Genomic DNA, 25,354 nt, shown 5'->3' with positions numbered 1-25,354 from the left:
CTCCAAATCAGTGACAGTGCAGGTACTCCTGAGGGCTGGGAGTGGGGACGAAGGGCGTGGCTGGGATCCCAGTCAGTGTCTGAAGCATTGCCGCACAGCCAGAGCTTGCACAGCCCGGGGCCCTGCGGGCACCAAAGGGCAGCCGGAGAGGAGAGTAAGCAGAAGTGACAGAACTAGAGTCCAGTTAGCCCCTTGTCTCTTGTTCGTTTTTAAAAATTCAGTTTTAATTTGCATGCCATAACATTCACCCTTTTATACCCAATGCTTTTTAGTGTATTGACAAAGTTGTGCAACTATCACCACCATGTAGTTCCAGAACATATTTATCACTTTGGAAAGAAACTCCCCATTCCCCTCCATTCTCTGTCTGCCCCTGGTGACCGCTAGTCTACTTTCTGTCTCTGGATTTGCCTGTTTTGGACATTTCACGTAAATGGAATCATATAACATGTGGCCTCTTGTGTCTGGCGTCTTTTCACGTGGCGTTAATGTTTCCGAAGTTCATCCACGCTGTGGCATAGGTCAGTACTTTGTTCCTTTTTATGGCTGAATAATACTCCATCCACAGACCATATTTTGTGTATTCATTCATTGCGTGCGGACACTGGGTTCTTTCCACCTTTTGGCTGTTGTGAATGGTATGCCTCCTTCCTTTTTGGTTGCGTTTTCCCGGGAAGCTTCTTATAGTGGCCAACTGTCTGCATTCCTCTAGCTTGGCTATTTGGAAAATGGGAGAAAACCCAGCCAAGCATGGCTGGGTGGCTGGGGACCTGGTGGGGTGAGGGATGCAGAGGGGGTTTGTGGGTTTGGGAGAACTCTCTTCCAGAGGAAGGCTTAAACCTGGCCCCAGAGCCATCTGCTGATAGGTGAAACATTTTCCTGTTGTTGATTATTAACCAGTAGTTATGGTCCTGAGAGTAGTTCCCTGGGGCTAGCATGGGTGCTTATTTGAGATGCCAGAAATGTTTTCAGAGACATTAAACAGTCCTGGACCCTCACTTCTCTCTCTCTACCCGGAGACCAGATCACCATTTTCTGGGTTATAGTAACAACAAATATGATGAAAATAACAATAGTCTACGTTTGTATAGGATTTTATGTTTTATTTCACGGCCATTACATTTAATTCCTCAAAACATCATCACCCCCATGTTTGCAGATGTGGAGAAGTGAGGTAACCTACCCAAGGTCATGCAGTGGGGTGGTGGGTGGAGCCAGACTGGAACCTGGGAGTCCCTTGATCCCTAGTATAGGGCACTTTCATAGAAGTGTGGGGGACATGGCGGCTGCGGTGGCCTCAAATGGTCTAGGGTAGAGAAATTGAAGCTGGATAGGGAGGAGCTGGAGGCCAGGGTACTGTAAGTAGGGCCCCCACCTGGGGTGTGTCCAGTGCCCTGTGAACAGTCCCATCTGGTGACCCATCTCCTGGCTTTCTCAGCTTCTCCCAAAGGCTCTCTGATCACTTCCTCCAGAGGTTTGCATTTGGCTGAAGCCAGCCAGGCCCTCTCCCAGCTGCCCCAGGATCGCCCATGCTTCTGGGGAAGGAATCCCAGAGCAGAGACCCTCAGTGGCAGATGGTTTTGGGGCAGAGGGATGCTGAGTGGGTAGCACCTCCAGGACCCCCGGAGGCTGGAGGAGGCCCCTGACCCTCCCATTCATGCGTGTTTTACCACCTCTCTCTTTTAGCTGTCTGTATGATCTTCTTCCTCCCTTGTCTGCCGCCTCTCTGTTCTCCCCGGCGCCCCCCCGCCCCATGGGTCCCATGTCATCAGAGCTGTGTATGAGCATTCAGCTGGCTTGGCCAGTGAGGCAGTTTCAGACTCAGTGCCGTGATAATGTCAGGATCGCCGTGGGTCACAAGAAAGTTGTTATAAGTAATAGTAAGGATACCACCTCTGCTAATAATTTGCCTTATGCTTCTAATAAATGAGAGCAGACTGAAGGTTATCTCTTGGTGTAATCGTGTCACTTTCACCGGCTTATGTATGATTTGTTTGCCAGTTCTCTCGGCTGGAATGGTGCTGAGCACCGAAGTTCTTGTCTTATCTCAGTACCAGCTGGTGACTGGGCTGGGCCTGGCTGTCCCTGGGAGGGTGGCTCCCAAACGAATGTCCTTGGTTGTGAGGGCGGGGGCAGGACGAGGTTGAGCCCAGCTGACCATGGCCGGGGTGATGACGCTGAAGCAGGGATTTCATCGTCTTTGTTTTTGGTCCTCCGATTACAAGGCCGAGGCTAGCACCTGGGACTTGGGTAGCACATTTGTCTCCCGGGGCTGCTGTAACCAAGTGCCACGGAGCTGCACCTTAAGACAACAAACCTTTGTTGTCTCTATTCTGGAGGCTAGAGGTCCAAAATCAAGGTGTCAGAGGGGCCTGCTCCTTCTGCAGCCTCTGGGGTAGACTCCTTCCTTGCCTCCTACAGCTTCTGGCGGTGGCTGGCAACCCTCGGTGTTCCCGCCGCCTCTTTCCAGTCTCTGCCTCTATTGTCATGTGGCGTTCTCCCTGTGTCTGTGTCTTCACATGGCCGCCTTCTCCTCTCGTAAGGACACCAGCCAGATTGAATTAAGGGACGGCCCTGATGATCTCTTGATTACATCTCCAAATAGGGACACATTCATGGGGCCTGGAGGTTAGGACTTCAGCATATTGTTTGGGGGGGGGACGTGATTCAACCCGTAAGAGGCGGTTGGCTCTTGATTAAGTACCTTTGGCTCCTCGGAGTTGAGCGTGGGGGAGGGGACACACGTCCCCTCCCCTCCCATAGGCCACTTGAGCCGCCTATATATACCAATCAGTGAAGGGTCGATTTGCAGCCAAGGTCCTGGGTGTACTCTGAGTTCGGATCTTTCTGAGAGCAGCAGTCTTGCCTTCTACCTACCCAGGCATTGCATCTGGTATCTCGGAAGAGCCCAGAACTGGTGCGAAGCTGCTAGCCCCTGGTGCCCATTCCTGCTCCAGCACTTTCCAGGCTCCAGACATCATTCAGTAAATCCTTCTGGCTGGAAGACGCCCTGTGTTCCCCACAAATTGTCCTCACCACTCCCTGGAAACTGGTCCCAGGGGCTTATTCCAGCATCCAGGGAAAACTGGCTGGTGCAGGGAAGGGGGGCTCAGCCCAGGGAGCGTTGGGGGCAGTGGTCCTTTGCCTGAGACTCAGGGACCTTGAGTAATAATCACATCTGCTCTGGTCCCATGGGAGGGGACGTTGCATACCTTAGGGAGAGAAGCAGACAGTGTGACTGTGTATCTGAGCGTCCTTTGACCAGCTGACCTGCCAGCGTTGCCCTCCTCTGGGATTAGTGTGCTTGGAGAGCCAGGACTGCTGTCAGGCAAGTTTGCCACAGCTCCCTCCAGGGGACTAGTCCAGAGGTCCTCAGCTAACCTCCACACAGCCCTGTAGACTTTGGGTAGGGGGCTTGCCTCCTCTGCCCTCTCTGCATGCTTCTAACTCCTTGGCTGCCAGCCCCCAAGGGGAGCAGCCCTTGTCCATTCTCACCTGAGGGGACCCGAGGGTGGCGCCCCCATCCTTGATCATCTCCCCCCCGCCACTCCCTTTCCCCCACCGTGGCTCTCAGAGGCTGGGCCCATTGAGGATGAGCAGAGGCTGCAGGGGAAAAGGCAGAGTGACCGGAGGGGGTGAGTCTGTGCTGGGACGCAGCTCTGTGGGGTCCACAGGCAGGTGAGGGCCAGAGCAGCTGGGCTGGACCCCACACCGGTTCCAGGCCATAACGGGGAGGCGGTGGCTCTGAGAGGTGGAAGGAGCCTCATGCATTCCTCGTGTGTGTGTGTGTGCGTGTGCATGCACACACGCACACGTGCTGAGTCGTGGCCCTGCTGGTTCTTGGGCCGGTTATAGTCTGGACTCGGAGGGAGGGGGTCCCCCACCTTTCCTGCCCTCAGAGTGAGACTGGGTTCAGGAAGACAGGAGGGGCAAGGCAGACGGAGGATCAGAAAGGGGGATTGGCAGGCTGAGGTCAATGGGGTCACATGGATCCTCTGCCAAGACGTTCACGCGGTCTCCTTCCCTGGTTGCCTAGATGAGAATGAGGCATGGCCAGCTGCGGGGGCAGGCAGGGGTCGTGCCGGCGAGACAGGGCCCCGTGGCACCTGGCCTGTCTTCCTTTAGGTTGGGCCTGCCCTGTGGGCTGAGGGGAGCCAGGCTGGGGTGGTGTGTGGGTCTCAGGGCAAGGGCTGCCTCTGGAAAGGCAGGTAGGCCAGGCTCTGTGGGGAGGCCGGGCCTCTCTCATGAAGGAGGCTTGGGGTTGGGGCTGTCGTCCCCGTTGGCGACATGTGGGCTGCAAAGTACAAGAAGCATTCTGTCAAGGTGGCAGTGGGGGTCCTTTGGTCATTTAAGTGTGACCCAGGTGTCAGGCTCACTCTCTTGGCTGCTTCAGGGTGGAGCTCTGGAGAAGGAGACGGCAGCAGGGTTGGGAGCTTTGATGGCTCAGCCTGGTCTTCTTGGGCTTGTCATATCTTCACCTCTCGCTGCTGTCCCGGGAGATAGCCAGGGCACGTCCAGGACACCATAGTCCCTCGTCTGGGGCTCCCCCAGGTTCTGCCCAGCTGGCCCTGTTGCATAATCAATCATTGCTCTGGAGACTTATCTCACTGCAAACATCGTGCCTGGTGATGAGACTGCGAACTAGCACTCCCTGGTCACCGGCTAGGGCCAGATGGCAAGTGGGGAGTGTGTGAGAGCAGTGAACTTGTCACAGTCATGTTGTCATGGTGACATAACTCTGTTTAGCTGCTTCTCCATGGTCCTAGCCCACGTGAACTAAAATAAGTTCTACCTGCAGCTTACACAGCAGGCAGCCCCGTCCTCCTGAGGTCAGCTCTCTGGCTGCGGTGTGTGTGTGTGTGTGGGGGGGGGGGCGGGGGGAAGGGGCAAAGGGTACCCAGGAGCCAGGAAGGATGAATCACAAATGTTTATGCTCCTCTTCTGTCTCTGTCTTTTTGCTGGTCCTTAGTTAAAATGTATTTTGAAATACATCTACTAAACGTATACGTGAAGACTATTTTACTAACCCCTATAATTTTGACAAATGAAAAAACTTGAAGATAAACGGTAATTGCTACAGTTTCAGGGCCTAGTTATTTTCCACCGTGTCAAACTTTGCTGTTGTGGTAAAACAGTTAGTTTATTTTGATGCCTTGAAGCATTTGTTGGTGCCTTGGAGGCCCTTAGGTGTTGTGGGTCCCGTAAGTCTTAAGAGTGGTGGCCCCGGTACATCAGTGGACATCATAGTCGCCTGGAGGGATTGTAAGACCCAGCTTCCTAGCCCCGTCGCTGGAGACTCTGGCGTGCACCTGGGCATTTACATTTCTAACAAGTTCCCAGGTGATGCCCATGTGGCTGGTGCAGGAACCACACGTGGAATAGCCCCACTGGAGGGTTTAGGACATCCCAGCAGAGGATGCATTCCACTCTGGTTTCACGCAGTGTGTGTTAGACCGGGTCCCCATGCCCAGCTGCTCTTGGCAGAGAGGGAATGGCTCAGGCCCTGACTCATGTCTTCTGTGTTCTGTGGCCTCTTCACAGGAAGCAGGAGCTGGCCAACAGCTCGGATGTGACCTTCCCAGACCGGCCGCTGTCCCCTCCTCTCACTGCGCCTCCCACCATGAAGGTAAGAGGCTTAGAGTTGGTGAGTGGGAAGGGGAGGTGGCTGTCCCTTCAGTCCCAGGCCCGGCTACTTCCATCCAGTGGGAGCCAGAGAGTGCCCTGACACCTCAGGAGGCAGTGTCCGCTTCAGCTCACCAGTGTGGGAGGAAAGTGTGACTGAGACTTGGGGGTGTCAGGGGCAGTGAGGAAATGGACTGGGGCTGAATGGGGTTGCGAGAGGCCTTGCGGAGCTGTGGGGTCCAGCACAAGGGACTCAGGCAGGAGTAAGCGAGGAGACTTGGAATGCAGCCTGGTGCCTTAAGGGACCACTTCCCAGGAGGGCTGCCTTGCTCTGGGGCTGGGGGAGGCGGGGGTCCTGTGGGGTGGGACCCTCCTGGGACTTGAATGGCACTTGCATGCTGGTCTGCCTGCCTCTGACTGGCCCTCCTGGGCTGGCCCTGTTATCCCCATGTGGGAGAGTTGCCCTGGAGCTTCTTGGGGTCACTAATTCTTTTCCTATTCGCACTTCATTCACAAGTCTCTTTCCCGGGAGGCTGTCTCCCAGAAGCCCAGGCCATGACTACTCATTCCTGGAGAGGGCCTGAGGCAACGTACCCTTCCCCCACCGTGCCCTTCCCCCTTCATCTTTCAGCACCCCCCCTCCCGCCCCCCCAGAATGGTTGCAGGGCTGAGCTGGCTCTCAGGGAGGACTTAGGCTCAGCCAGTATTCCTGCCTAGGCAGCAATGCACCCCCTTTCTTCCCTCCCTCCCTCGCACAGTTTGCCAGGTGAGGACTAGCTCTGAAGAGGTCACCTGCCTCCTGAGTCATCTGAAGGGACATCTATGCCAGCCTCTATCTCTGTCCAGGGGGCTCTGCTGTGAAATGACTCACAAGGAAATGATTAAGCATCTCTCCCCTGTTGCTTTCTGCTGTCCCCCCTCTCCCCTGACCGATCTGTTGCACAGTGATTACCCGCGCCCCCCGCCCCCCCCCCCCCCCGCCAAGTGGATGAGAGCCACCGCTCCATTATCATCCCATACAGAATGCCCACCGCGTGGAGAGCTGTAGGGTGTGCAACAAGGGGGAATATCCTGGAATGACAGCCAGAGCCTGCCCTGGTTGGAGTGGGTGGGGCGCAGGGCTGAGTGAGGACACCCCTGCTTTCCACCTGGAGGAGGACCCAGGGGCATTGACAGCCAGACAGCCTCTGTCAGCCAGTTTGCACGGAGTGATGCCGAGAAGCGTTCTGAGTGTCAGCCCCTTGGTCTGCAAGTTTGGATGTGGGATGCTTGTCACTGTGCTCATGGGTGGTAGGAGTTTGTGGGGAGAACCCTGAAAGTCTCCGAGGAGGAATCCCTGAGTTCTGTTGGCAGGCTTTACTTACTCACATGCTTATTTAATTCATTCAGCACCCAGTATTTGCTCAAATGTTGTATTAGTCAGGACTCTTGGGTACCAGTGACAGAAACATAAACTCACTTTGGATTAAGCATGAAAGGGAATTTCCTGCTTTCTAATGGCAACTATAGACTCCAGGCATGGCTGCATCTGAGATCTGTCTCTTTCCATCTCTCTTCTCTGTTGGTTTTATTCTTTGTCGGGCTCTGTCGCTGTGGTGGCAGGATGGTGACAGTAGCTCCTACCTGCTAAGTAACTTCAGTAGAAAGAAGAGTGTCTTTCCCCCAGCAGTCCCAGCAGAAGTCTCAGGGAGGAAGCTTGAGGGCCTGGCTTAGGTTACCTGTCTGTCTCTGAACCAATCACTGCGGCCAGAATGACGGAGGCTCTGATTGGCCAGACCCAGGTTGCAGGCCCACTCTCTAAGCCCAAAGAACTAAGAGTGGGGGAAGGGTGGTTCCTCAAAGAAAAATTAGGGTGTCATGAGGAGAAGATGGGGAGGTGGATGCAGGGAAGGCAAGACCAAACAGCTTTCTACCGCAAGTGCTGACCATGTGCCAGCAAGGCCCGTTGCTGAGTGCTGGGGACCTGGTGGCGAACGAGGCATCGAAGTGCCCGCCCTCCTGGAGCTTGTAGTCTAGCTAGGGAGACAAAAGTTGAAAAACTAACTTTAAGATGCAGGATGGACTGTGAGGTGTGATCAGTGTTCCAAAGGAGAAGCCCGGCATAGCTTGGGGACAATACAAGGGACGTGTGTGAGGGAATCCAACCTAACCTTGGAGAGGGTCAGGGAGGACTTCCTAGGAAAGGATGTTGAAGTTGAGCCCTGGGAGTTGAGTAGGACTTCGTTGGGCAAAGATGCAGACAGAGTGGAGGAGAGTGTTCCAGATGCTTGCTACTCAAAGTGAGGCCAAGGGACCGGCAAGGCCCGCCTCATTTGGGAGCTCCTTAGGAGTGCAGACTCTCAGAATCAGCATTCCAGACTGTTACGCATAAGCACTGCTGCCAGCTCTGTAGGCCCTGGGACAGGAGGGACAGGGCCTGAGGTGGGAAGGACGGGGCCTGAGGCAGGAGGGAGGGCAGAATGGTCAGAGCATCCAGTTAGGGATGGAGAGGCAGACCCTTGCAAGTTTTATTTATTTTATTATTATTTTTTTAATTTGGTCTGAGAACATTTTTGTATGTTGAAGTATAGTCGACACACAATGTTACACGAGTTTCAGGTGTACAGCATAGCAATTTGACAAGTCTCCGTGTCACACGGTGCCCCCCACGAGTGTAGCTGCCGCCTGTCACCACACGCTGTTACAGCACCATTGACTATCTTCCCTATACTGTGCCTTTCTTTTTTTTAACGTTTATTTTTGAGAGAAAGAGAGAGTGTGGGAGGGGTAGAGAAAGAGAGAGAGAGAGAGAGAGAGAGAGAGAGAGACAGAGGATCTGAAGCAGGCTTCAGGCTGAGAGCACAGAGCCTGTTGTGGGGCTTGAACTCATGAACCTCAAGGTCACAACCTGAGCCAAAGTCAGATGCTTAACTGACTGAGCCACTGAGGCGCTCCTATGCTGTGCCTTTTATCCCGGTTTTATTTATTCTATAACTGGGAGCCTGTATCTTCTATCCCCTTCACTCAGTCTGCCCATCCTGCCCACCTCAACCCTTAGAAGTTTCGTTAGAGATTTTGGGCTTTATCCTAACTAAGGGCACTGATGTCATTGAAGATTTTAGTTAGAGCACTACCTAGACGATGCAACTTTTGGAAAATCACCCTGGCCCTTGGGTGGAGAATTTGTAGGAGGAGCAGAGTGGAAAGTGGGGTAGGGTTGGGAGGCCACCAAAGGAGTCCAGTGCAGAGGGGGTTAGGGAATGATGGTGGCCTGTCTCTGAGGGGTCTGTGGAGTTATTTGGAAGTGATCAGATCTTCGATTTCCTAGGAGGTAGATTGATGAGACAGGAGGATTTGCGGACAGGTAGGAGGCAAGGGCGGCCCCAGGTTGGGAACAACTGATGCATGGTACAGCCATTCTCTGAGATGGTGGGCTCAAGAGGGAGGATGAGGGCTTAAGTTCTAAGTGCTGTGTTGCACATGCTTGAGACACAAATGGGGGTGTCAGTGAGCCGCTGAGTATTTGGAGGCCAGACTCAGAAGAAGGGTCTGGATTGGAGGCAGGAATCTAGACCCGTTCTTCTAGAGGCGGGAGTTAAAAGTTGGGGTGGAAGGTCAGGCAAGGGGCAGTGGGCGCTCCAGGGAGAGGGTGCGGTGAGAAGAGGAGAGATTCCTGGGGCGGCCCCTTGAGGGGCTCCCCCAGGCAAAGGCTGTTGTGGAGGAGGCTGGAGACCGGGTGGGAGGAGCATTTAACAAAGGAGGAATGGGCAGCTGTGTGAGCTGCAGCAGAGGCCAGGTGTGATGTGGAGCGTGCAGTGGCCTGGTGGCGTTGCTGCTGTAACTCAGAACAGTTCCGGGGAGGGAGGACTGGACAGCAGGCAGGGGTGTGTTGAGGAGTGAGTGGAAATGTTGAAAGAGGGGAACCAGGAGGACGCGTGGATATAGGAGGGAAGGGGCTGATCACGAATCTGGAGCACAAGGAAGAGTTTATTAGTGAATGTAGTGATTCATTCAAAAAATTACTTGTAACTGTACTCTGGGTACCTGACCCTGCTCTGTTCTGGCCAGCACAGGGCCCAGCAGGCTGGCAGGGGGTAAAGGAGGGCTGGCCTGATCGGGACCTCGGACAGCCTCAGAGCAGAGCAGCAACCTATGGGGCGACTGTACTGTCCAAAGCCCCAAGGCCAAGGTTAGAGCTGAGGACTCAGAGGAAGATGTCGGGGGTCACCCCGAGGACTCACAGTGGTGTCAATGCCCTTCTGTGGCTGGTGTCAGTGTGTGTGTGTGTGTGTGTGTGTGTGTGTGTGTGTGTGTGGTGTACCTGGACTTAAAGGTCTCTTTATGACTGTTACTTGGATTTATTCTGTGGCAAGGACTTAGCCTGTGGCCGCGGGTAGGAGGCTGGCTGTGGCAAGGATATTTTTTGTCCTTTGGCAAAGCAGACTGACTCATGTGGTCACAACCACAAGCCTCACGCCAGCCTGCTCATTGCGAAGGGAGCATCCCTTTTGTGACTGCACTTACCAAGTCATGTTGCTGGTCATCCTGACACCTCCCTGCATGGAACTCCTTGAGGGCTGCGACTACCCTGTTCTCTGAGTCCCCTGGCTGGGGTGGTGCCTGGTGGATGTTTATGCCTTGTGGGCTGTACGGGACATCCAGGTCGGAAGAGCCTGTGTTTCATCTGCTGCTTCTCTGGTTTCGCTTGAATGTTACATCCCAGCAGACTCTTTGTCTCTAGGTAATGCTTTTCTAAATTAAGCCCTTGCACATGTGTTCTTAAAGATGCAGCCCGAGGCTCCCTCCTTCCTCGTCAGTCTTAGGTGGGGTCTCACCTGCGCGGATTGGGTTGGTGCTTGTGATGTCCATGTCCAGGGGGGGATCGGGCCTCTGCTTTGCTGATACCTTCCGACATCCCTAGGTTATTTATTGCACACTGAGCTCTGAGACATTCAGGGTGGGGCCGGATTCTCTCCAGGGTCTCCGGCCCTGGGGGCTCTGCGGCACTGCCCCTGCCCCACTCCCGGCATCTGGGCAGCGGGGGCGGGTCTCCCCTGGTTCCCTTGGCCCCACAGGCCTGGGGCAGGGGTGGCAGGCACACCCTTTTGGTGGATTAGCTTGGGAGTCACAGAATGTCAGGGATGGATGATGATTCATTTCTTTTGTAGGTAAATTGGGTGGGAAATTAGACTCCCCCTGAAGATAGTTGTGTTTCTCCTGTGGTCCAAATTCCAGGACCCAAACCAGTTTTGGGAAAGCGCTCCCCGAGTCTGGCTCCTCACAGCCAGGACAGCCGCTGGTCTGGTCTGTCCTCCCACCAGGAGGGGACTTCCGGGACAGAGGAAGCCTCCAGCCTCCCCAGGCCAGGCCTCTGCCCCCGCTGGGTGCCTGATGCAACTGGTCTTCACTCCCCCTCCCCCGCCCCTTTGCTGTTTGTGTTTTTCAGGGTTTTTTTTCTTTTTCTTTTTTTTCTAATATGAAACTGAGAAAAAGCAACCAAAGAGATGCTAAGCAGATGGGCTGAACGAGAGCCCAGTTCCAGCCCGAACTCACACTGTGGATGGTGCAGGGTGGGCTGGGAGAGGGGTTTGGGGCTGTCTCCCTGGGAATGCTGTGGATTGCTTCCAGGTCCCCAGTTTTTTGATCTGATTTCCGTGCCCAATGGATCAATAGGCGTTTGGAGACGGCCCACTGTGTGTGCCCAGCGCTACGCTGGGCTCTGTGGGGTCAAACCGAGGCCACAGTCCTCACCCCTCAAAGAACCTGCTGTCTACAGGGGGCCTTAACTGAGCAGAAGAAACCATATGGCTCAGCATGTGACAAGCTCAAATGTGTCGTGTGGCTCCTCAGTGGGGTGGAGAGGAGTGAGCGTGGCTTCTTGGGGAGGCGGGGTGGGGGAGGCGGAAGGGCCCTGATGGCAAGTGTGGGGTTGGGCTAACCCCCTGGGACTGACCGGAGACGACAACCTTTCTGGGCTTCGTGAAGTGAAGGGTTGGGGTTGACCCTCCCGATTCTCTCCCAGCTCACAGTAAATGTGCTGGGCGTTTCGTTGAAGGTGACATTGCTGGGACTTCTTCTGACCTTGATCTGAACTGTTGTACTTGTCTCTGGGTCTCCACTAGGCCTGGAGTGGCCTGGGAAGCTGGGAGGTGACCTTTGCTCAGTCTCCTCCATCCTCCCTTGAGTGAGTCTGAGGGCAGCCCCTTCCCCACCTTCTCCAGCCCCCTTTGTGCGAATATCAGGGCAGCCCCCCACCTCCCTCACACCTTCTCCAGTCCCGTTTGTGCGAGTCTGAGGGCAGCCCCCTCTCACACTTTCTCCAGCCCCCTTTGTGCCAGTCTGAGGGCAGTCCCTCTCAGACCTTCTCTCTTCTAGGAGATGACAATGGGGGCCTGGGGTTCCTCCTGTGGAGATGAACAGGAAGTCTCGTTCCTACATTGCTCCTGTGGTACTCTGCTCTCTATGACTCATTAATGCTCTCAAAACCCTCAAGGGTAGGTCAGGAGGGTATTAGTTTCCAGATGCCAGGGAAGAAAATGGAGTCCTAGGAGCCTTCTTCTCTGTACCCTCTTCATTCCCTTTGGGCAGAGCTGTGCAGGTTCCTCCTCACACCCTCCCAGGCTCATGCTTTAAGGTGTGAGAGGGACTGCCCTCAGACTGGCACAAAGGGGGCTGGAGAAGGTGTGAGAGGAACTGCCCTCAGACTGGCACAAAGGCTCCCATCAACCATTCACTCCCCACGGGGGCAGGGCTGAGCTTTCCTCTTGGACTTGTAGCTGGCTCGTAGCTGGTCCCAGGCCCCAGGCCCAACACCAGCCCTTTAGTTTGTTCCTGGTTCCTGCCTCCTCTCTTCTGTCCATGCTTGGAAGGGAGACTGCTCCCCACCTCCATTTGGGTTGGGTGAGGGGGTGTCAGCCCCCCGCTGAGATCTACCAATTTTGTATGGATGAGGTACAGAAGCATTTGTGGGAAGGATATTGGGGACCTTCTTGGGGCACAAGGGCTCAAGGACATAGCAGGAAGGTTTGGTTTCTCCCTTTCAAGCCCTGGAGGGGCATGTGAGAATTAGGAGACATATTTGTTCTCTCATTACTACTGCGGCAGAGGTTCTCGGTGATGCTCTGGGCCCTGGGAGGGCTGTCTCTGGTCCCCACACAGACCCCATTTATGTCACCTGTTCAGATATCATCCCCTTGGGAGCTACTTCCCAGGAGCCCAAGGACAGTGTGGCCATGAGAAAGGGCTTGCCTGCATCTGTGTCTGCGGGGATGCACCTCGGAGGCTTTAAGAACGTGGAGGTGTCTCTGTGTGCACCACCTGCAGAGAGCCATGCCTCATGCGTGCATATGTGCACACACGCATGTTGTCCTGCTTTTGTTCATGCTTTAAGGCCAACTAACTTACACTTCTTGCACATCACTTTAGGTGTAACTGCTTTTTAAAAAATTTACTTACGTTGAAATGCATAAATCTTAACTTTACACTTTTATTAATATGTTCATGTGACCTATACCAGATTCAGAGATAGGAAATTTCTGTGTCCCCAGAATGTTCTACTGTGTCCCTTTCTAGTCATCTTCCTCCCCACCCCGCGACTTGCCCCTGCCACAGAAGCAACCAGGTCTCTGATTTTTTCCACTATCAGTTTATTTTGCCTGTTCTAGAGCTCATTTGAAAGGAATCCTGTATTATGTATTCCTTTGTGTTCAGCTCCGCCTAAGGTCTGTGAGGTCTGCTCGAGCTGCCAGTGTGTTGGTAGTTTGTTCCTTTTTATTGCTGTTGTATGAATGTGCCACAATTTGTTCATTCTCCTGTTGAGGGACATTTGGGTTATTTCTAAGTTTTGGCGGTAATGAATAGCCAAATGCTATGCACATTCTGATTTGCTTTGTTTTGTTTTGTTGTTTTTGTTTTTCGGAGATGTGTTTTCATTTCTCTCAGGTAAATATCTAGAGTGAAATTGCTGGGTCAACAGGTAGGTGAATGGTTAACCTTATACGTGCCTGCCAATTGCCAACTGGTTGTACCGTTTTACATTCCCACTGGCGACGTTATGAGAATTTCGATTGCTCCACATCCTCGTCAACATTTGCCATTGTCAGTCTATTTAATTTTAGCCACTTGAGTGGACATATAGGGGCATCTCATTGTGGTTTTAGTTTGCGTTTTCCTGATGACTAGTGATGCTGAACATTTTTTCACATGGTTGTGGACTGTCTCATAGTTCCTTTTGCCCTGTGTTCCCCCTTAAAGTCGGGTTGTCTTCTTGTAGCCATTCTTTACTTAGTATGGATGCAAGTTCATTCCTTTTTTTTTTTTTAAAGATTTTGTTTTTAAGTAATCTCTACACCCAGTATGGGTCTCAAACTCACAATGCTGAGATCAGGAGTCACACACTCCACTTACTGAGCCAGGCACGCGCCCTAGCTCGTACCTGTTCTTAACAGTGCCTTTGATGAGCAGAAGTTTTAATTTTGGTGATGTCTGATTTTTCATTTTATATCTGTTGCTTTCAGTGTCCTAAGAAGTGCATGCTCAGTGCATATCACAAAGATTCCTTCTAGAAGCTTTATGGTTTTAGCTGTAGGTCTCAGACCCATCGCAATTTAATTGTGTATGGCATGATATGGAGTCTAGGTCCATGTATTCCCATATATACATGGAAAGGCTTTTCAGTTGCTCTGGTGCTTTAATCAAAGGTCCGCTGGTCATATAAGTGTATTTGTATGGTTGTTTCTCCAAGCCGTGGTGCTTCTCTAGACGTGGAATGGCAAATCCCTGACACTGGTGCTGTCACTCCACCCTCCTGGCCCACAGTGGATGTTAGTAATAGATCACAGTACTCTTTCCCATGAGTTTGGATGCCGTCTCAGAATCCTCTCCATCAAAGCACTGCAGGCAGCTGCCACAAGTCATTGGAGTTGACATTTGAGATGAATTACTTCTGGCATCTCTGATTGAAATTGTCAGAGGAGGTTAAGTTATTTGCTCAAGGTCCCATAGCTGGTGAGTGCAGAGCCAGGATATGGACTCAGGTCTGTCTGTGTGACTCTGGAGCCGGTGCTGTCTTAAACGCTATTCCAGACTCCTTTGTGTGAATCATTTGAGTGTGTTACTTAATCTCCCTAACCTGTAATTTCTTCTCCTGTAGTGGAGGGACAATGGCCATCTGACCTGGAGGAGAGGGTGTGAGAAGTAATGAGGTAATCCATGAGGTAGCTAGTAGAGTGCCTAACACATAGTAGATGGTCAATAATTGGTTGTGATGATAATGATGGTAATTTTTAAAAAGATCTTCAGTAATTTCTATACTCACCATGGGGCTTGAACCCACAACCCTGAGATGAAGAGTCATATGCTCCATGAACTGAGCCAGTCAGGCACTGATGATGGTGATGGTGATGGTGATGATGATAACAACTACGATGGCAATGATGTGGTTCTTGCCTTTGAGAAACATATAGTCAGGGCTTCTCTCTAGGGAACTGGGGGCCACCAGCACATGAGAGTCCGTGGCCTGTTCCCCTGTAGCCTTGGGATCCTGGCCTTTGAACTGGAGGCATCAGAGAGGAACCCTGCTTCCTAGACATTGCTAATTGGAGTCTAGACCACAGGACTTGGACTAGCCACGTGGGCCACTTGGGCCTTGTTCCTTCTCTCCCTTATGTGGGGGGAATGGCTAGTCTTCCAGAATCCTTTCTCTGGGAACCCTCTTCCCCTGTCCTTTGAGTCTCTAGCCCATCCCCCTTTCCTTCTGACAGGCCACATGGTCTCCCCCACCGTGAAGGCTAATCTCATTCCTTTGACCTGGACTTGGGCCCCTTTGAGGTTCTTTCTCAAAGATGTGAAGCAATATTGAGTAGTAGTTAAGAACACAGTTTCTGGAGCCAGTCTGCCTGGGCTTAGGGTTTTACCACTTCCTAGCTGTGTAACTTCTCTGTGCCTCAGTTTCCTCATTGGTAGAATAGAGACATAAGAGAACCTGCTTCGTGTGGTTGTGGTGGAGATGAATTGACATCATGTATGCTTATCACTTAGAACAGAGGCACTTAGCATGTTCTCCAGAAATGTTAGTCATTATGATTCCTCCAGAGAACAGCAATGCTTAGAGGGAAAGTCTAGAAGGAAGTATACTGATTTTTCTGTTAATATAGTTTCTTCTCAGTTTCTCCTGATTTCTTGCTCTACCTGGCGAGCATGGTTGAGGTGCCTCTCCCTGTCCAATGAACAAAACTGAAATTGCATTTTGTGTGATTGGCCCCACCTGAGCCCTGTGTATTAGACCCCAAACCCTTCCTGATAAATGTGGGTGACAGTGAGGGTCTTGGAAAAAGACCCAAACAAAGGGTCCTGCCCAGCAAACTCAGACTTGGGGAAGGGGTCTTCGGGGAGGGATTATTCTCTGGATCATGTTTCCATCCCTTTTGGTTGGGCTGCCCAGAGCCAGTCAGGGGTTACAGGCAAGGCTGGTCCCCATGGTGACAGAAAGGACCTGCAAGGCCAGCATCTGCATAAAGGATTTTGGGATTGGACTGAGTGTAGACCCGGGCAGTTCAGGGCCTTGGAGAGTCCATGGTTGGCCTTGGAATGCATTTCACGATCTGTTTATCCCCGTTAGGAGTGTCCTTCCTAATTCCTATTGCCTGCGGCTAATACTAAAACGAGTCTATGCTTCTAGACAGGTCTTGTGCCCTAATAGAGCAGTTGGCATTTTGGGAGTCTCCCAAGGGATGCTTCCTTCACTGCTCCAGCACTAGTCATGCCACCTGCCTTTGAAGGCTTGACCAGCTGTCCTAACCCCAACTCTGACATCCCTGCTTATTTTGGGTCCTGCCTCTTGTGATGAATGTGTGGGACAGAGCCTGGGGCCTGGAATTTAGTAAGTATGTGACATTGTGCAGTTCAGTGATCCATGAATCTCAGTCCCTTCATTTGTAGACTGAGCCCACCCCACAGGGTTGCTGCAAGGATTACACAAGGCAGTGGGTGAATGAGGGCTTCTCAAAGCACATGCTCGTGTTACGTGTTGGTATGTAATGGATGCCAGTGGTTATTATTGTGGGCAGTGAGCTGAATGCTTGTGAGGTGGTTTCATTGATGATCCCACTCTTCTTCTCTTCCAGCTGCCATAGACACTTCCTCGAAGAGAGTGGCTCGGGAGGGGGCCCTCCCAGATTCCATGCCTTGCCTTTCTCCCCCACTCCCATGCATGTGTGTCATTTACCTGACACTTGCCTAGTGTGTCTGGTACTTTGGGAGTCAGTGGATGGTGGGTTCTTTTTTTGTTCCTGAAGAGGTAGCACCCCCACAGTTATGAGCCCAAGTAAGTACCTCCTGTGTGTGTCTCTCCCATTGGCTCCCCCACCCCGGCCCCTGGCAGATTTTCTGCTCCTAGATGAGTGTGGAAATGGAGTTTCAGGTCTTGGAGTATATATTCCTTACCTGGGGCTGCTGTAACAAAAAGCCACAAGCTTGGTGGCTTAAAATGACAGAAATTTATTCTTTCGCAGTTCTGGAGGCCAGGAGTCTGAAACCAAGGCGTCGGTAGGATTGTGCTCCCTCCAGAGGCGCTAGGGGAAGAGAATCCTTGGCTTGCTTTTTCCAGTTTCTGGTAGTTCCACACGTTCCTTCGGCCTGGGGCTACATGACAGGCAAGAGCATCTGACTCTGGCCCAGGTCATGATCTTGCGGTTGGTGGGTTTGAGCCCCGTGTTGGGCTCTGTGCTGATAGCCCAGAGCCTGGAACGCGCTTCGGATTCTGTATCTCCCTCTCTCTGCCCCACCCTGGCTCATGCTCTGTCTCTCTGTCTCTCTCTCAAGAATAAATAAACATTAAAAAAATATTCATAACAGATAGTTATGAGTCTTCATTGACCGATCCAGCCTCAAGAATGTGGCATTGAGGGGCGCCTGGGTGGCGCAGTCGGTTAAGCGTCCGACTTCAGCCAGGTCACGATCTCGCGCTCTGTGAGTTCGAGCCCCGCATCGGGCTCTGGGCTGATGGCTCAGAGCCTGGAGCCTGTTTCCGATTCTGTGTCTCCCTCTCTCTCTGCCCCTCCTCCGTTCATGCTCTGTCTCTCTCTGTCCCCAAAATAAATAAACGTTGAAAAAAAAAAATTAAAAAAAAAAAAAAAAGAATGTGGCATTGAACAAAAAAGCTTAGTATTTTCTTGGAGGAGAATTTTCATAAGACTTTTTTGCAAGTGAAAAACCCAACAAAAACCAAACTATTTTTGATAAAATGATACATGTCTCTTATTTAAAAAATTGAGCGATTGTAAAGTACAAAGAAAGTAGGAAAAAAGTCCTAATAATAATCCTACCATCCAGACAAGTTCCTTCCTACCATTTGCTAAGGGTACAGACATCTCGGCATTGTACACCCAGACAGAGGCATAAATAAATGGGATCTCACCGTTTGTGCTCCTTTGTAATAAAAAGAGTTAAATTTGATTTTGTTTGCATTTAACCACTGAGGAAAAAAACAGAAGCAGCTCAGAAGGATTTGCTGAAGTTTAGGTAAATGTTTCCTCTCTGTAGGAGATCCTAATTTCTGGAAGAGTCCTCTAAAGATGAAATAAAAGATTAAAACAAACAAGCAAACAAACAATGACAGATCTTTGTGGGTAGAGACATTATTATTATTTTGCTAAATTATTTCAACTTTATAACATAGAGGTTGGCTCTTTGGAGGGGAGGAGGCGACTCAAGTCTGTGAACTTGGCCCCTCAGCGGGCATGACACACTCTTTGGATGGGAGCAGCCCTGCTAAGGAGCAGGAGGCTGGCCTGGCAGGGTGTCTGTGGAGGGAGCCCTTGGACCCCCCCGGCTTAGTTACACGCGGAAATGGAGCCCGTTTTGGGAGTGAATTGGGTTTGTTAGCAAATGATGTAGGCTGAGCTGATTTGATTTTTTTTTCAATTTTTTTTTTTAACATTTATTCATTATTGAGAGACAGAGAGAGACAGAGCACGGGCATGGGAGGGGCAGAGAAGAGGGGGAGACACAGAATCTGAAGCAGGCTCCAGGCTCGGAGCTGTCAGCACAGAGCCCGACGCGGGCTCAAACCCACGAGCAGTGAGATCATGACCTGAGCTGAAGTCGGACGCCCAACCGACTGAGCTACCCAGGTGCCCCTGAGCTGATTTGATTTGGCAGCAGGATAGAGAAGTTTCTGAAATGTCAGATGTTAATATGATGGCTGGTTAGCTCTAAATGGAAAGCCAGGAGTGAGGGGTGGATGACCGGGTGGCGTCATGTGCAGCAGAAGAGGAAAGGGAGACTGGCGAGAAGGGAAAGGGGGTGGGGAGGGGAGAAGAGGCAAGGAGGGGGTGGAGGGTGAGAAAGTGGGAGGAAGTGGAAGGGGATGGGAGAGGTGAGGTGGAGGGCTGGTGGGCTTGGCCCCACCCAGTTAGTCCTCACATAGGCTTCCTTTGACCAACATGATGTTGAAAGATTCCTTTCAGTATTATTGGGAGGGACATGCTCTTCATATCCTCCCCAGCTCCTGAAAGTGGCTGGGTTTAAGACCTCTGCCAGATGTTCACCTGTTTTTTCTAGGATTCTCCCTCTCAGAGGCTAGTCCTGGTGGGTGGCCCGGGCTCAGGAGACCCGAATTGCATCTCACCCCAGAGATGTATTGGGGATCAGGATGATTCTGAGAATCCAGTTGGATCCCCACCACTCCCTGCCCCCCTCCTAACCTCCCCTTGGATGTCCAGATAGAGTTTGGGACAGCATCTGAGTGTCCTTTTGGGGTGGTCATTCTGTGGTCAGGAGAGTCAGGCCATGTGAAGCAGGAGGCAGGAGCTGTGACTTATTTTTCTCTGTCCCCTCATACTTGGTGACCTTTTGTTGAACTAGGAAGATATGATCTCTGGTCTTTGAGGGTGTGATGGCTGCAAGGACGCAAAAGCCCCAGAAACTACCCCTGAGAGTGACTCAAGATGAGACATGACCTCCACTAAGGGGTCCAGTGGTCCCTGCTTGGGTGTGAAGACAAGGGCAGCCTGGGTAAACTCACAAAGGCAGGAAATCCTTGCATGATGCTCTCTCTGTAACTTCCCCATGAGGGGATGGATCCTGGGGGTCTGAGAGCCCCAGAGCAAATCCTTCAAACACCAGAATAGTAAAGCAGAAAGTAGCTTAGGAACCACGGTCAGATCTGGGGAGCAGGAAGGTGGGTCTTCCAGCGCTGGAAGGGTCTAGTAAGTGTCAGGGTTGGGCCAGAGAGCAGGGCTGATGCCCAAGGACCCAGAGCCCAAGGCCCCCGAGGTTAGTGCTGGCAGCATAGGTGGGAGCCAGGAGGCCCAGGCATCCCGGCTCATCAGACCAGCCTGAGTTGCCGTAGACAGGCAGGGCCCCAAGTCTTCTTTGCATGTCTGGGTTCTCTGCCACCTGCTCGGGCAGCCTTTCTTCTTGCTGCATGAGTCCCAGGCCCAGTGGCGGTCAGGAGTCCACACCTGGTTTCTTGGAAGGTCGGCAAAGGGCTTCAAGGCGGATATCAAAATACCAAAGTAAAAGTTCACCCCAGGCCGCAGAGCATTTCAGTTTTGAGGAGCGAGGAGAGGTTACCCAGTGAGAGGCATGGTGCTCCTCCCTTCCATAAAATCTTCTTGGATGGTTCCTGTCAAGAGGTCAGTACTGGCTTCTTGTGGCTGCTGAAACTAACGACCACAAACTTAGCGGCTTAAGATAACACAGGTTTTTCATCATGTTTGGAGGTGAGAAGTCTGAGGTGGGTCTCACTGAGCTAAACAAGGTGTTGACGGGGCTCCTCCCTTCCATTCGGAGCAGCGACGTTGGGCTAAGTCCTCCCATTTTGCCGTCTCCCTGCTTCTCTCCGTCTGGCCTCCTGATTATCAGGACTCTTGATTACATCGGGCACACCTGTATGGTCTAGGACCTCTAAACATCTTAGGGTCAGCCGACTTAGCGGCCTTAATTCCATCTGTAACCCAATTCCCCTTATATTCGCCTCATATATTCACAGGTTCTGAGGGTCAGGACAAGAGCATCTTTTGGAGGGTCTTATTATTCAGCTGTGGCAAGGTCAGGCCACCTCCACGGTTCAGTGGGAGACACTGGGCTTTGTTAGACTTGAGCTTCTCATCTGTAAGATGGAGGACTTTTCCCTACTTTCTAAGGAAATCCGAGAAGCCAACACAGTAGGTCTTCCTCTTTTGGGGTTCCATGCTCGGTGGCTGATTGTCTGTCTGCCTGACTTCATTGCTTTGTGAGCCCATGACCAGTTATATGAGTTCTAATGTCCTTCCTCACTCTTGGGTTTTGAGGGTAAGCACGTCATTTGTCCCTAAGCTTTTCCACAGAGCAAAGGGCACACAGCACTCATACTGTTGAGAGCTGAGATGTGACCTCAATTCTGTTACCTCGGGTCAGCAATTTGCTGATTCCCCCCTCCAGGTGGAAATATATTACCCTGCCTTGAGGGCAGAAAAGTGACTTATGTGAGCTTCACTCAGCCCTGATTTGGAGCTGTCCAATCTTTTCTTGAAAGGAGGTGCCGTTGCCTGGCCTCTTACCACACACTGTCCTCTTCCTCCCATTTACTTTACTTCTTCTCATCAGAGTGGTCTGCTGTGGACCTGTGGGCCTGTGGCCCGGGATCATCTGAGGGTGAGGAAGGCAAGGTGTGGGAGCAGAGACAGGAGCTTCATTATGCTGAGACTGGCTGCACTTAGATAACCCTCCCCAGGTGACCTGCCTGGCACAGAAAGTCCCCCTCACGGTCCCCCAGGTCAGATAGTGTTGCCTGGCTACGGGGCGGACAGCAAAGCCCTGGCAGGGAGAGTAAACAGACACACATGTTTAAAACGCAATATCACAGGGCGTGCAAACACCCCGGCAGGGCCTTCCAGCTCACTGATAATCTCTAAATCTCCTTGATGCACGAGCGTGGGGGGTGCTGTGCACCAAGACCCAGATGGTCTCTTCTGGGAATTGGCTATCAGCTGTTGTCAGGGACACGGAGGGGGCGGGGGACTTTCGGCCTCAGCCCCAGGAGGACGATCACCCGGTCACCTGGGCTAGACTCTTGAGAGACCCTGGGGCTAGCCTGGACTCCTCAGCTGGATGGGGCTTCGAAGGCAGGAGCTGGTCGCCCGGCCTGGTTCAGGGCTCTGGGGCTGTGCATCCAGATTGTGCCTTCAACTTCACAGAGAGCTCTGTGGTGGGCATGGGCCCCATGGACTGTAGATCAGCAAAAGTGGAAGGAGGGAGATCAGATTGGGGTCTGCTGCTTTAGTCTGGGCAAAAAGTTGGAGGGGGCTTGAGACTGGGGGTGGGTTCGTGGTGCAGATGAGGAGAAATGGATGGATTTGACTTATATTGAAGAGGTTGAGTGAAGAGGGGTGCTGTTGGGCTGGACAGGGGCGGGAGCTAGATGTCTAGTTGTCCTAGATGGGACTTGAGCGATGGGTGTTTTGGACCCATTTTTTTGAGATGGAAAGGCTTGGAAAGGTTCTGGGGGGAATATCAGGGGCCCAATTTTGGAGGTTCTGTGTTTGGATATTCATGAGGCAACGAAGTGGGAAAACAAATACGTATTTGGAAATGCTAATTTGGAAGCGGGAGTGGTGCTGAGAGATGATGATAAGGGCAAAAGTTCTTGGATTTGGCAACATGGAGGTCATTGGTGACCTTGAAAAGAGCAGTTTCAGGGGAGCTATGGGGCCAGATTGATTAGCCATGGGGACAGGAAGATTGTGTCACCTAAGGTGTACAGAATTCCCCAGAACGGACCAGATTGGCCAAGCATAGCTGAGCTGGAGGTGGGGTCTCTTATGCATGGCCAGACTATCCTGGTAGCTAAGACCCCATGACTGCCCTGCCCTGAGAAGGCAGTGGGCTCCTTTTGCATTCAGGGCACACTGTTTCCCAGGGCGGGACAAATCCAGGCTGCTTGGTGGTGCTAGGAGAGGTCATATGGGTGAGTGCAAGCCTTCCAGCCCAAGCCTCGTGGCCAAAAGGAACTCCCAATTTAGTGAAAGTGGGGCTGTGCCTTGGGGCTAGGGCACATCACCTGCGCGTTGGGGACCTGAAGAGGTCCTGGAAGTGTGTCCGAATCTGTAAAAGATCAGCCCTCTCTTTAAATAGACCTCTGGCATCACCTGCCTCCACTTCATCCCCTTCATCACAGGGAGTGACTTGGAGCCCAGCTGTGGGTCTGGACTCCCCATATGGCTCACCAGGCCCCCTTGTGGCCAGTACCATCAACACTAGCGAGTGGCCTGGGGCTGGGGCTACTGGGGGCTGGGGAGCAGTGACAAGCCACCGGCTGCAAAATCAGCTGGGCAGACCCAGGGGGTCAGGCTGCCAGGCGCTAGGGCCCCACCACCGTGTCCACTGCCTACCTCCCCAACTCAGGTGCTCCTGGAGACATCCTTAGGGAGACCGTGCCTAAGTGGGGACGGCGGCGGCCTCCTCAGTCAGAATGGGTGCATCTGCTACCGCGTCCCACGTTCCCTGCGTGGCCCGCTCATCTGCTGTGTCAGTCCTGCCCTGCGTGCAGCCTCAGTGTGAGGTCTGGAAGGTGGCACTAGCCCTCTGAGCCAGGCGCCCACACTGCTTCCAGCGTATCCACTGGATACACAGATCTTTTGGTAGAAAAGGAATTGGATTGCGAGAAGAAGGCTGAGGTCTTCGACTTGGTCCTCCTTCACTCTGCGTGCCTCCTTTGTTGTCTGCTTTTGAGGAGGGGACCACTGGGCAGGCAAATTAGAAACAGCAACAGATACAACTGTTTATTGCAGGAGGGTGTGTGCAGCTGGCTAATGGTCCTCACCTTGGGGGCCCACAAACCCCAGAGGACCAAGCCTGTGTGTGTTTGCATGAGTGAGTGTGTACCGTGTGTGTGTGTGTGTGTGTGTGTGTGTGTGTGTGTGTGTGTGTGTTGGGGGGTGGGTGTATGGCGGATGTGAACATTTGGGCTGTTCTTTGTTGTAGTTCCTTTGTTTGGGGCGTCTGTGTGGGAGGTGGATGCTGCAGGACCCCATGTGGGTGTGGTGTCTTTGTAGCCCGCTGCTGCCCCCCAGCCGGGACAGCTGGGCCTGAGGTGGGCAGCCCAACGGCCCCGCCCCGATCTTACAAGGGCCTGCATTTGCCCCAGTACCCGTTCATCAGCCTCAGCTGGCAAAAGCAGGCGGGACAATCGTGTAACTTGACATATGGTTTATGGGAAAGAGCTGTTCAGTGTCAACGTCCCCACGTGGCTGTGTGTGTATAATTAGGCTGTTGGAGCTCGGGGGCTGTTCGAGTCGCTCGGGACCGAAGCATTTATTTAGGTAATCATTAATTGGAAGATGGGGAAGGGAAAGAACATGCAATTTGCAGATGTCCCCTTCCTGCAGGTTAGCCTGAAACGAAACCCTCAGCAAGGAGGGGGGTGGAGCCCCCCAGACTTCCTTCTGCCTTCTCCCTCCAGGGAGGAGACAGTTGGGCCTTTTAGGGGCCACCAGGGCTGAGGTGAGATGACTCAGATGGCATCTCTCAGGCATACTGGGAACACGAGCCCCCAGAGTTACCCATCTCCTATGACTTCTTTTCTGATACTGCCCTTCGCTTAGCCAAACCCAGCGGCACAAACACACGTATTGATTTATTCCGTTTTCAGTCCAGTGCATCTGATGAGAACCTGCTCTGTGCTAGGCAAGGGACTGACTTCAGCCAAATCCCAGGGATCTGTTGCCCTGGATGGAGGGCAGTGTTAACAGGAAGAGCCTGGATAATTGCAATTCTGACTTAGATAATCTCTAAACCTCGCTCCTGCCACTTAGTAACAGTGCTGGTGTGGGCATGGGGGGTGGAGAGCTTCTTTTTTCTTCTTGGTCTCAGAGCAGCGGTTGTACAGCTGGAAGCACCTCCCAGGGATGAGGGCTCTGGGAGCAGCCAGGTGCCTCTGGGGTGACCGCTTGGCCCCAGTGGCGGGGAGGGCGGCTCCTGTACACTCTGAGTGAGAGTGGAAACTGAGGCACAGAGCTAGGAGAGGCCTGTTGAGAAGGCTGGTTGATGTGTGGCATATGTCGTGGTGGACGGTGCCTCCTACTTTAGAAATGGTGTGAAGTTGGTGTCCCTCAACTCGGTCTTGCCTCAAGCTTCAGAGTGACTTAGGGAGTGAGACCAGGAGGAGTCTTTATTTTGGAGATAAGTGAGCTGAGCTCTGGTCACAGCCAAGAGACCGGCAGGATGAGGACACTCTCCCTGGTGGTAGCTGGGTGTGTTCATGGTTCCCCGAGGTAGTGCTGGCCTGCCAGGAGGGCAGGGACACTCTCATGGGAGGGCAGGGGACAGCTCCTGAGATAAGCGAAGGGGAGCAGGGTCTGCTGGGGAGGGCGCAGGTCCCGTGTCGGGGCTGGGCTGGCTTCTCTCTGAATGGGTGAGCCCAGTGGCAGCCTCTGCAGCCTCTCCTTTCTCGCAGGTACAGGTCAAGGCCAGGACCGGGGGAGGCTGCCCGTTGGCACCGGGTCAGGAGTGCCTGGTTCTTAAAACTTACTCAGTGGAGGGCGAGGGGGAGAGGCAGGGTACAGAAGGCTTCCGCCGTCCTCTCTACAAACCCAGAGTCCAGGTGTGCTGGGCAGCACGGCTGCAGTTTCTGCTCTCAGAGAGCCAGCAGGAAAGTGGGCAGGAGGGAGAGGGGAGAGAGGGAGAGGGGAGAGAGGGAGAGGGGAAGGAAGCGTACGGGGAGAGGGTGAGCTGGAAGGTGCCCTGGTTTGTGCAGGTACCTTGCCTGGGGAAC

The 25,354-nt window shown here is 52.7% G+C and overlaps 1 protein-coding gene across 8 annotated transcripts in view; it reads left to right on the top strand.

Moving 5' to 3' along the window:
* The window catches only part of RAP1GAP2 (RAP1 GTPase activating protein 2), a 227,885-nt gene that overhangs the window by 119,206 nt on the left and 83,325 nt on the right, over nt 1-25,354 (top strand). For 6 of the 8 annotated variants that reach the window (XR_015243925.1, XM_086686312.1, XM_086686316.1 and 3 more), the window contains one exon: nt 5,542-5,626. The exons of 1 other annotated variant lie outside the window; for it this stretch is intronic. Coding sequence is in view for 5 of the 7 variants with exons in the window: in XM_086686312.1 (XP_086542438.1) it covers nt 5,542-5,626 (85 nt within the window). In the remaining 2 variants the exon portion in view is untranslated. Of the gene's footprint in view, nt 1-5,541; nt 5,627-10,322; nt 10,343-25,354 lie in introns of those variants that run through there. One more of the 8 variants, XM_086686319.1, reaches the window with a different exon arrangement.

Source organism: Puma concolor, chromosome E1 (genome assembly GCF_028749965.1).
Source record: "Puma concolor isolate L17-30 chromosome E1, mPumCon1.1.hap2, whole genome shotgun sequence".
NCBI classification, from domain to species: Eukaryota; Metazoa; Chordata; class Mammalia; order Carnivora; family Felidae; genus Puma; species Puma concolor.
The sequence above is the reverse complement of the archived record's forward strand: the minus strand, read 5'-3'. Positions and strand labels throughout refer to the sequence as shown.